This window comes from Anopheles funestus, chromosome 2RL, assembly GCF_943734845.2.
Source record: "Anopheles funestus chromosome 2RL, idAnoFuneDA-416_04, whole genome shotgun sequence".
In the NCBI taxonomy this organism is placed as follows: Eukaryota; Metazoa; Arthropoda; class Insecta; order Diptera; family Culicidae; genus Anopheles; species Anopheles funestus.
The window spans coordinates 29,905,741-29,918,105 of NC_064598.1; the positions used below are offsets into that span (position 1 = coordinate 29,905,741).

Sequence of the window (12,365 nt, forward strand, 5' to 3'; positions counted from 1 at the left end):
TCGCACACCGTTGCAGAGATTTGCTTAGCGTGACCGTGAGCCCAAACGCGTATCGGTATCGATCGCCGCCGGGGGTTTTCATGCTGCGAGGGATCGCAAACAAACCTGCCGCTGGATCTGTTGGCGGTGGTTCGCGAATCGGTGCTGGTGTGCCGGACGGAAGGTACCAAAAATGGTAGGTTGAAGTTTGCACTACATTGCACCGGCCAACGTCGAGGCACCGGCACCGGCGGCCACGATCAACGCGCGTGTGGGTGTCCGTTTGACGTCCCTCTCTGCACGGTGTGTCGCTGTTGACACGATTGCTAATCGATTGTGGTGGTGGGTCAATTTGGTGGCCTACACCAAATCGGACACCGCAGGTTTTCTGACTGCTTGGTGTGTCTGGCACAAACACGCAGGGTGGTACACACCGATGCAGTTAATCTTTCATTGATGCGGGCAGATGAATCATACTGTTGGCCTTTGACTTTGGGTTGAAAATTTATTTTCTTTCCAGCAAACGAAGTATCGAGTTCGTCGCTTATATGTTGAAGTCTTTTGTATGCCGAGATAAAAACAGTACATATTTATCAATAAAATTCAGTAGCATTTGAATGATTTGTGGTATAAATTTCAAGAATGAGTTAGCATATTGCATTTTATCGTCACCGTCCCGCACGACACTCACATACGAAAGAAGCACTGAATGCGTTTTTTGTTCCTTCTAAGAAAAAAAACCTGACCGTATTGCTACCGGATGTATCTGTAATTAATAGCATATAATGCATCTTAAAAATAAAAACGTTCCTCAGACTTTTACTAAAATAAACAAATCGATCGTGCTGAATAATTCATTAGCAGCAACTGCATTTAGCGGCATCGCTTCATATAAATCTTCAAAATTGATTACCATTCCAAAGGACATTATTCGCTGCCTTATCTGTAGCAAAACCAAATTTCAACCAACTTCGTTGTGGCATCATTAGCATCCACATTTCCCTTTGCCACCTTTTTTTTTTTGGTGGCGAATGATCGATACTCTGCCAGAATATTTACGAATTAATCACCATGGATCGTAAACTTTTATTTCGTATCAATGCGTTCCGGTGATGCTATTGTTTTCAAAAACCTTCCCCCCAAAAAGCTGCTAAGCTGGCTTTGTACTAGTGCCGATCGCAAATGAGATATTAATTAGCATTTTATTATCATTTCCACAATGTTCCATGCCATTTAATCGTCATCGACTGCTGCAACTGGGCGGGACAGCAGATCGAGCATCGTTTGCGGGTCGATGATTTTTTTGCTGAAGTGGTATAGCTTTTATACTGTCACGAGACAAAACTTGTTAAAGACAGAACAGTAGTGGTGGTGGTATGTCGATAAAAATAAAAATTTCATCTCTTTTTTTCTGTGTGTCTTTACCACATACATACCAACTGTAAGCGACACTATAAATCAGTGACGAATTTATAGCGCGTTCAGATGTCGTCGTTATGGATGCGATTAGCATATTTTACTCATCTCACGACCAAAAACTTCCGACCGAACGTGTGAAAGAGAGCGCGAATGAAGTTGGTGAGCGAAGGCAGACAAAATGTCGGTCTGCTGGCAAAAATTTTGTTATCATGTTTTAGAATATGTATGAGCTGTTAACACCACGCTTGGCGTGCCTGCTCACGTGAGAAGAATGGAAGCAAAACAAGTAGTACAAGATGGGACGAATGGTATGAAAGTTTTGTGGGTCAACACTATTCGGTCAAAAAGCAAGAAAAAAACAACTGCTTTATCGTACCTTTAGGATACGGATTGTCGGTGTCGCGGAAGTACAAGTTAATTATGCAAAAAAAAACTCACCAGCTAAACCCGGTGAGACTGCTCGGCACGAATACCCAACCCCTTTGCCGAGTTTCGTCTCGGAAGAAGCCATGTGTGTGTGTGCTGTAGCCATTAAAATTTTCTCACCCACCGACGAGCGAAAAAATTGTCTTTCAGCACGTGATAGGAACCGGAAAGTGTGTCTCTAGTTTGCATGTTGGCGCCATTTGCTGTTTCACCCATACATGCGCGTTCTCTATGAAAATGGTCGTATACTTTGGCTATGGAGGGACACATACGGCAACTGGTTCAAAACAACTTGTGCCACACAATGTGTAATGCGTGACGTGGTTGAAAATTGCAGAAACTCCCATAATGCAAACCAGCGTATTCTATCGGTTTTTGTACCACAAAAGCACTATGAGAAAATGTGATAATCAAAGCACTAAGTCTCTCGATTCATTCACCAGATCGGTGCGACCTTCCTATGGTGTCTTCTCTACGGTCCCACATCATCATTGTGTCGCGTACAGGCAACGAAAGGTATGGAAATGCAATGAAAGAAACAACAAATGGCTAAATGTTGCAATACCACAATACCACGCGCAGAATGCAGTATGGTATCCATCTACCCGCAGCAAACTGGCACTGTGGGCACCATACAACAAATCTAACCCTCACCGAAGATACCGCAAGGAAACCGGTGCCACAATGCTACAAATGTTAAAGTTCACCGTTGTACCGTCTTCACCAACGGTTCTTTTTTTCCCCCGCCATCGCTCCTGACGCATCTGCGGGTGACTTCAACGATGGTAATAGTAACAAAAAAAAAACAAAAACTGCTCCCCCAACTAAACAGCGAAACTGTTCAACTGTCTTGCGGTGTATGTATCCGCGTTGAGCGGCAAACGATCGCGGCACGATGCTCTAACACGGAGGCCAAAAGGCAACGACGTGTAGTTTGCTAATGTTAAACAACTAATTAATTTCGATTTAAAACGACCGAACGCGACCGTGCCCTGTGCCCTTAACAGATACCGGGGGTAACAGAACGAGTACAACAACAAAAATACACCACAAGGGCTTCTTCATCGGCTATGGAATGAGAATTTAGAAGAAAGCAAACTGCACAACAAAAAAAAAACACACAACTAAAAGCACAGCATTCTCGTAGCAACATCGCTCATCGGTTTGGCTCAACAGGCGATGATGACGACGCCATCGAGAAGATGCACTGTGTCACTTAGACCGTACCTCACGATAACCTAGTTGCATAACAGCTGACGGTATTTGGCCCGTGTGTTGTATTGGTGTGGAGGCATGCAATCTTCACATTTGATGTCGTCTCATAAGCGATCGTTTCCCTGTGTTCTCTACTCTAGCATAGTAGTGTAACCGAAGTATTGTCGTCTACTGCTCAGATGTGGGAAAACTCAAAAGGGCACTTCACGGTACGGATTCCGAGATCCGTTTGCGAGAAGTTCAAGGTCCGGATGAGGCTGAACAATATTTCACATACCTTGACATATGCGCAATCCATTACTTCCGTGCAGTAGACCCCAAAAAATCAACATAAATTTTGGAGCAACTCACCTGTTCGTATTTTTTCCTCTGGTGTGCAGGTTCGCCATTTGCCATTAACTGTCTTTATACACCTTCAACATCTCCAGTTGGCCGTTCGTCACAATGGGTGAGCAGCAGACCAGAATCTAATGAAAGAGAAACCGGAATCCAATTAATGTAATTGATACTGTCAAACCTGTCGCAAAAGGTGCCCATTCGGAAAAGTGTATCGCCCATACCACAGAAGCCTATAGACGGTTTGGTTTGCAATTCTTCGACTACCCCCTCTCTCTCTCTAGTCACCTTGGTTTGCTATGCTCAAACCCCTTTATATCTTTCTCTCTAGTCACCTTATTCACCTTTACAGACGAAGGACACCCGTGATGGAGAGTTCACTTACTTATTTCCACCTTAAATCGATGCAATTTATAGTTTTGGATCGCGTTACTATCATAGCAGTTGGGATCAGTGTCGTTCATCTGTTTGCTTCTTTTCTTTCGGTCTGGCCCGAATGGCGCATACAGTTGATGCTGTGCGCAAGCCCATTCCATCGCAACCGGGCTTCGATGTAGGTTGACTGCGAAGTTTTTCGAAACTATGAGCGAGTTCTGTCTTTCCGGGGGCACTTCATCGATCGGGGAGTTATTGCCCACCGTCACATCTATCATGTTGGTTTCGGAATCCGAAAGAAAATGAAACAACTGTAGAGGAGCCGAAAAAGAAGAAGCAGAAGAGTAAAACAACCACATACGACAAGTGGCCACGACACGAGCAGCAGTAGCTCGATCGGCCGTAGCAGATCCACGGGTGCGATCGCAGCAAACTGAACGAAACTTACGACAGTTCGAGCATAAACGTCTCTTTACTATGACGACCGGTCCTTTGCCGATCGTAGATCGAAGATTAGGCTTAATTCAATACACCGGCTTTCAGGTACGCTCTCAATTAATGGGTTATTTAATCATTTTTGCTCGAAAACCAACCCCCGTATGGAGTTCGCTGTACCCAGTGGTGTTCCCATTCGCTTGCATTCCAACTGCTTCTCACATTTCGCACTCTTAGGCATCCCTTTTTTTTTGGTCCAACAATTTGGTGGACGTGATTTCGCAATGATTAATTAATTTCGATGCATGTATTTCCATGACCCTGGTGTCACCTGAGCAACTTAAAGGATTTATTTAACTTGTGTTTATTAATGATAACAATTACTTTCGGTGTTGTAGTTCGTTTCTTGATTATTGATGCTTATTTTTCACTCTCAACTTATGGCACAGTGTCATTGGAAAATCCGTTTTCCCCCTTATCTTGGAGACTAGTTTTCGGGTTCACGATCGTAACGCCAAAATAATAGTGAAAGTATTGCGCTTGCTTGAATTTCCATCTCGAGCCACAGCTCTGCACAACAATCGAAATACGGTCGGAAACAATAGAATGATCAAAAATGTAAATTTATTTGCTCCGAAGGCTCCCCCCCGAAAGGTTTCGGCTCGACCCCTGGGGGAGAGAGTTTCTTGTGCGCTCGGTTTCCTTCACCGGACGATCCTCATTTCATGTTTGGTGTGCATCTGCTTTTCCCTATGGAAGTCACAGCATCACATTCCTCCCCCCAAACAAAGCTTAATAATGCCAAAGGACTATAAATGTAAATACAGCTATATTTAGTTGTTTTACTCACCAACCTCCTAGTTCCGTTCACCGATCAGTTGGTTAGTTTTAATAGTACCGTCCTGCCATTCAGCTGGTAATAGTGGTACGATCAAAACCAGCAAACTTTCAAAAAAAAAAAACACCAAAGAAACAAACCACACAAACGTAACGCAGCACGAGATACAGTGGTTTCTCTTTCCGGCTGATTTTGTTTCTATTGATTGTGTTATATCTTTTTAGTATCGTGTTTTTTTTTGTTTTCTCTCTCTCCTCATGTTATTTTCTTCCTGTAATTCAATCTGTACAATGATGCGCGCATCATGAATTATTCATGATGGTTGGGGAACCATGCTGAAGATGGTCACAGCTTTTGGGCCACGGCAATATAGGCAATGAGTTTCGCTGATTGGCCAAGGATTCTTACCTCCATTCAAACACAGCGCTGGGTGATAGCGTTAGGGAGCGGTACAGGGGTGTGGGGGAGGGGGGTGGTAGGAGGGAGGAGGGGTGTGAAAAAGATAAACACCAAAAAACCCCCATCGTCCAAAAGGTTTGAATTGCCCACCCTATTAGCATAATGATCGAGGCGTTTGCGCCACCACGGCGCGTTCTATCGGTGTGTAAGCGTTGTTGCAAATAATTTTGCGCTCCTTGTATGGGCGCGTTTTACACATTCTCCTATTAAACCTTCCGTATTATCACAACGCGCACACACGCATTCCACCTTAAATAGCGTCATTCTATATACGTTCGACCACTCTCTAATGTCCTACATCCTATACATGACTACGTAATATTAGCGTTTATCACCTAATTTTCGGCCATTCAGCCATTTTTTTTCTTCCTCTTTGGTATCAAAATTCCTTGCGTTTCGTTTACTTTATACATCACTGCTTTCGATCCCTTTTTGATCTGATATTGCTGTCATCAAGTCTGTTGTTCTGTGTCTTGGAAAAGCATTCGTTCCGACAAGCGCACAAATCAGGCCAACTCATGTGCACCCTTTTCAATAAAGTTAGGCTACCAGTAAATTATCGTTTATCGATTTGTAAAGAACTAGGCTACTGGGACATCACCTAAACGGGGAAGCGTACGGGGATTTCGAAAAGTAATAGAAGAAAGCCGATCGAAATGTGGGTGAATTTTGCGTCCCGTTAAATTTCCTCCAGGTCATCCGATTTACGATCACATGCACGATCGTACCACAACCCCTCGGTTTCGGTAGAGTGCAGTCAAGCTTTACCCAGCCCCCACCCGCTAGAACAAACTAACCGAGAACAATAACAAAACAAACTTCAAACTTCTGGAACGTACATCATCTTTCGTGATTTTACACCCCATCCCCGTGAGCTAAAGTCGTGTTAGCAGACATGATCTATTCAATTTTTTTATACCCCCCCAAAAACCGCCCACCATCTCCATCTCCATATTAGCATCGTCTTCATTCAACCCATTATCTCACCCGGTACAATCGCGTTTGGTTAACACCTTTCGGTTTGGAAATCGTGGCAAAAATCGTGTTGATTCTTCGGTATCCGAAGAATGGCTTCCTATGCACGGGACGAGAGATTTGTGACACTCGAGAACGGTACCGCAAAGCGTACCCGGGGGGCTCCAGATCGATCCGATGGGATCTTTTGCCGCTATATGCTACGGCTATTCTTGCTCTTTCAATTGGGAAAGCATTTAAAATTCGACCATTAGTGCCGTATCACGCCCTCCCTTTTCCAACGCTTATATGCTTATGTACGATCGATCGAAATGGTCCAAAAATCGATTTTCCCCAAAGCATGCGATTGATTACCCCGTTTCGTGTTTGTCTAGTTTGCGCCGAGAGAGAGAAAAAAAACGCCGTCACCATTCGTGCATAACGGGAACATCTGATCGAATCAAGCATTATTATTCGGCCACCGGGAGTGCGGCCAAGGCTACCATCCCGAAAAGGTGGAAGTTCACATGCAACCGGAACGCGCACGGCTATTTGGTGTGAAAAAAAGGGGGGCTGCAGAATAGAACATGGAACGAACGGGTGCCCACAGAGCGTCGTGTAATTATAGAGCAAATGTGTTGTGGCGGTGAAAGAATATCGCAAGAATCGAGGTCGAGACGATCTAGCGCACCGATAACGAGCGTAGCCCATGTATATTGGCCGGTGCTGCACATTCAAATCATCTTCCATCTTACCATCTTCGTCGGCGTGATCGGCCCATCGTTGCATAACAGTTCCGTCCGCCTCACCGTACCCGAATCCGTTTGGTGGAAGCAGTCATGTATGATCTCATGCGCACTGCCAACGGGTACGATCGGTTCCGAGGGGAAGGTCTGAAGAAAGTCTTCACCAAGCATAAACGCTCGGCGCAATTAAGATTCACCCTCATATACACTATGCCGCATACACAGTGCATGGGAAAAGCATCGGGGCATCATCATCGTCACCTACCAGGGTGCTCTGGTGCACGATCACTCCCTTCGACGAAAACTTCCACCATCTACTCGGTGGTCACGGTGCTTATGGTCGGCATGGTTCGGGGCCAACAACTTAATTAGCTTTTGCTTATCCTCACCTAAAGCCAGCAAACTCTGTTACACAGATTGAATTGGCAGTACCGAGATCCGATCGTCCACCCAATTCACGTTCGTGTACTGTACTTGCGCCGGAAAGGACGGTGAAGCAACCCGGAAATGTTTTACGCTCCTGCTGTGTGAGCTTAACACTGTCCTTCCTTCATGTCACCACCACCGAGTGAACGAGTATAGTAGCAATAATCACCATCTCCTGCTGCTTCACTTCATCCACTTTCTCTTCATACTAAGCCATCCCCCTTAATGCACTGGTTCGAACACAGAAAATTTTCACTCAGTTGACAAATGCGCCCGCGCGCACGTTAGGTTTGCAATTAAGTATGGTTTCAAACCCGCAAGGGGTAAAATCCTTCTTACCCGGGATTATGTTTACATTTCCCATTTTACCAATAATTGCTTTGCGCTGGGATTTTTTTCTTTTGCAAACGCTTTTGTATCCGCTAAGAGTTTGTTTCTCTATCGTCAAACGAAGTGGAAATGTTGGCAACGAGATATCGGACGTCTGTCACAAGCTGGGGATAAAACTGTCGCATGGAAAGAATGGCTTTTTGGACAAGCAGGTAGCTTCGCTTCATTCCATTCCAAGAAAATTTCTACTATAGATATGCAAAAGTTTCAAACGGTCGACCAAGGTACCAAGGACCATTTCTTCTGGCTGTAGAGAAAAGTGCCAATTTGTTTCAATTGCTATAAAGTTTCAAACGAATGACTATTCAAGAGAAAAGTGCCAATTTGTTTCAATTGCTATAAAATTTCAAACGAATGACAGTGGTGTAAGACACGACAAAGCATTACAGAAGCATCATATTTCTTCCCAACATCCTTTCTCCTGCTTGTATTATAGCTCACGAAGTAAACAAAGTGCACTTGGTAGAAAGTTTGAGGGGTGATCACTTAGGTAATATACATTTCTACTATTTCTTGGGTGATTTTAATGATCTGATTTGGTTAAACGACAATTGCATCGTATCAATTCGATGGATTCTACAGAAATATGTATTTATGATCTTTCAAAGATGAGTGTTTTACACGAGTAATGGGAATTCTGGAGTGAAATTATGAATCCACTTCGACTCCGGAGTTGGAAAACTCCGAATTACTCTCGGAGCCAACGTCGGAGTCAACTCCCTGGTCAACTCCTGCATTTCTCGGGAGTTAAAGACGGAGTTGATTACGATATCGATTCCAATTTCCGGATTCCTGAAGTAATGCAAAAATTTTCAACAGTGCACCGTACGGACTTTCCAACTAGTTTTCGAATAAGTTTTCTCAGTTTTATTGAAGTTTTCTTGTAATTTTTCTCATATTTTGTGGTACTCTTTCACATGTTTTCCGGAAGTTTCTAATAGATATTCACAAGATTCTAAAATAGTTTTTTTTATTATGTTTCCAATTGGAGTTCTCCACAGTTTCCACAGTTCTGAATGGTATTTTTCATACTTTTTAATTGGTATTAGAATTGAGAACCCATGTTTTGAAAGCTCCGTTGTTATCGATGACATTATTCAAACAGCCGTTCATATTTCGGAATGATTCCAGAGTCGACTCCAGGAATTGAATTGCACCGACTACGAAAAAAAAATAAAACTTTAACCATCACTACTTTAAACTTGCCACATTGTAAATTCAACTTATCCATATTGGTTATACAATCAAGAACATTTGAAACTGTTTCATATTTTCACGTTAGCTGGCACACTTTGAAAACAAACAAAACACTGTCTTGAAAACATCTTACCTACCAAAATAAAACGCTCCCAAACCACACACGCAAACAACTTTCCAACCAATGGCCGTTAAATGTCGAAGATTCGCGCTGCTAATTAATGGCAATCTTTACGTACAGCCGTTGCAAACCCCCGGACGAAAAACCGGAACTACGTGCTTATAGGCGCACCGCAGGGGGGGAGGAAAAAACAGGCTGCGCGTAATTATGGGAGGCCACTTTACGCAGCACCGTGCCCAGTATGAGCCGGACGCTCATGTTGCGCAACCGCGTGACTGACCGCGGACAACGGAAGAAGTATCGGTTTTGCAGGGGAAAAAAAAACAAAAACTTTAACCTTCCTGTTAAAAGTTCCGTCAGTTCAAAAAAGGCACAGATCCTCCACATAATTATCCACCCGTTATTTAACTTTTCATTGATCGCTTCCGGAGGTGAAGGCGTTGTTATGTCGGACGCAAAGCGAGGGCTCATCACAAAAAAGCTTTCGCAGCAAAGAGAAAGCGCACCATCTCGGTCCGTTATCATTTCGTCACTCTATGATCATCACCCGCAGCAAAACCCATAAAGACGTCGAACGCCAGACGCCTCATCATCGATGTGACAGGTTGAAAAAGAGAATCGGTCGGTTAACAGAAGAAAGAAAAAAAACATCACACAAAACCTCCAATCATCCGCCTTCTAGTCGATGATAAACCTTTAATTTTGTTTCGATCAGTTTTTTTTTCGGTTGGCTAATATTGGGGGACCCGATCAAACGAAGCCACCCCACCATCATCATCAGGTCGGAATGACGGCGGGATCGGATAGTAATTAAAAGCACCACAAACAATTCTGCTCCGGTGGCAATTAAAATGATAGTTTCTCTCCGATCGGCATTCGGCCAAATGTGGCAACTAAGGGTAAAACCGGTGTTGGAAACCTCCCTCTCTATCATGCGAATTATGCGTCGTATTACATTGCATCAGTCAAGGCGGTACGATCGAGCTTTGGTAGCACTTTTTTCATCTTACACACACACACACGACCAGTATCCTAATTGGGTCGCAGCAACCTGTCTCTAGTAGGTAGTGGTAGTATTGTTACTATTTTTTCGGTTCCAATTTCTACGCATTGCGAAGTTGCAAAGTGTTCGGGCACACATCGCGACGGAACAGATCCCAATCTAAAGCAGTCGGACGCTGCACCGGGTTCGAATTGCGTAACCATCGATCGGGCTGCTGCTCCATAGCAAAGTGAGGTTTCATTCATAGTTTTACGCACTAACGCCAACTGGTGCGACCGCCCCGATGCACGCTCACCAATCAACCCCGGCAGCTCATTGAACAAAACTAAATAATAATAAAAAAAAAAGCTGACATAATGTCTCCCCTCTCTCCAAGCTTGGCATGAAGTGGTGGTACATCAGCCGGCAGTGGCAGGTGCTGTTCGAAAACCACGAGCATCAATAAATCGTCTCGCGACAAACCGTTAGAAAAGCTTTCGAATCAAGTGTCCCCGCGAGATGGGGGGAAGCGTGCGTGAGTGGAGTGTAAATGACACTATTTGCACAGTCCGATTTTATCCTCGTTTCCTTCCTTCGTTTTGTGCCGTTTTTCCAAACTGTGTGACGCCAAATGGGGGTTAGCTTGTTTACACCACCCCGGTGTGTTTCCAACCCTTTACGCATATCCCAACCACCCAGCCGAGGCTTGTTTTATGGTTGTTTATATTGGTTTGCTTGTTTACATTTCTCCTTAACGCACCTGCAAAACCACACCGAGTTGGTAGTCACGTACGAATTCCACCTATGGGTTTGGTTGATTCCTAAATATTCCGCTAGAGGTGCGCGTGGGTAAAGGATTCCGCTTGTGGGTCATTTGCATACTTGTCACCAGCCTTGTGCGCGTGTGTGCGTTTTCAACTAAAAGTAAACAATAACTCTGTTCAATTATTACTATAAACCGCAGATTGAAGTGTATCCCAGCTACGTGCAGTTAATTTAAATATTTTATAGCAAGTGCATTTCATACTTTACAATCTAAACTTGCGTAAGCTGATGTGCTTTTCATAACACCTAATGGGTGCTTCACCCTTTTTTCGCTCCATCGCTCGTGTGAAAGCAATCAAAACCCTCGTGAAGCATCATCGGCAATCAAATATAAACGGCGCCCAAAAGTCAACCCTGTAGGGTGCACAAGAGACTAAGCAGACTTAAAAAAAACCGTCTGCAAAACCGCACGAGGCGGACATCTTCATCGATGAGTGTGGCTCATCATCACGCTCGCGACCTCGCTAGGTGGGCACACATTGCGCCCGAGGTGGGCTGACATATTACAAAACGCGTCACAAGTGGGAAAAGCAACATACTTCCAACTCCGTGTACCGCGCGATCGACCGTCTGAGGCAATCGATGCAGCAGGCCGGGCACGGGTTAATTCCCGACATCAATCAAATGCACCTTACGCGCTTGCGCAACAAACGACATCGATGCACCATTGACGGTAATTCACAGCTAGTGACGTTTGGCATACGGTGGTCACCCTTTGGGGGTGCTCTGATCATGACATGCGCTCAACGTTGCCACCATTCATCCATCAAAGCGCGATCATTAGTTTTTGCACTTGAACCGGCATGTGATTGATCACGGTCCGGGTCGGAAAATTTTCGCTTTATCTCTGAACCATACATTCCATACTGCCATCAAGAATATACCCGCAGGGTAGCGGACATTTTCAATATAACCCCAAAAAATGTGAATAAAGACTTGAGTATCGTCTGTATAGCAAGAGTAAAGTTTGAAGAATAGCAGAGAAGAAGAAAATACCTAAACTATGTTCAACTTATAGATGTCCAAAGATATTCTTTTATGAGTTTTTTGAATATTTAATGTCCAAAGTTCAGTATGAGTTGTCAACTAAATATAAGTTGTCAAGTATCGAACTGGCCACAGCTGATATCCTGCGAATCCACAGACATGAGCTAAATCGCGAACTTAGAACGTACCAATTGGTTGGATCACTCAAAACTAACCTCACAATCATGTCAAGGTACCGAAAGACGCTATTACAGC

At 44.1% G+C, this 12,365-nt stretch overlaps 2 protein-coding genes across 7 annotated transcripts in view; one reads left to right on the forward strand and one right to left on the reverse strand.

Moving 5' to 3' along the window:
- The window catches only part of LOC125765758 (cadherin-99C), a 142,887-nt gene that overhangs the window by 109,217 nt on the left and 21,305 nt on the right, over positions 1-12,365 (forward strand). The gene's annotated exons all lie outside the window — the stretch shown is intronic.
- Positions 1-12,365, reverse strand: part of LOC125765771 (WD repeat-containing protein on Y chromosome) — a 118,185-nt gene that overhangs the window by 81,046 nt on the left and 24,774 nt on the right. The window contains exon 4 of the mRNA XM_049431229.1: positions 3,391-3,506. Coding sequence (XP_049287186.1) covers positions 3,435-3,506 — 72 coding nt within the window. The 3' untranslated portion in view covers positions 3,391-3,434. The remainder of the gene's footprint in view (positions 1-3,390; positions 3,507-12,365) is intronic.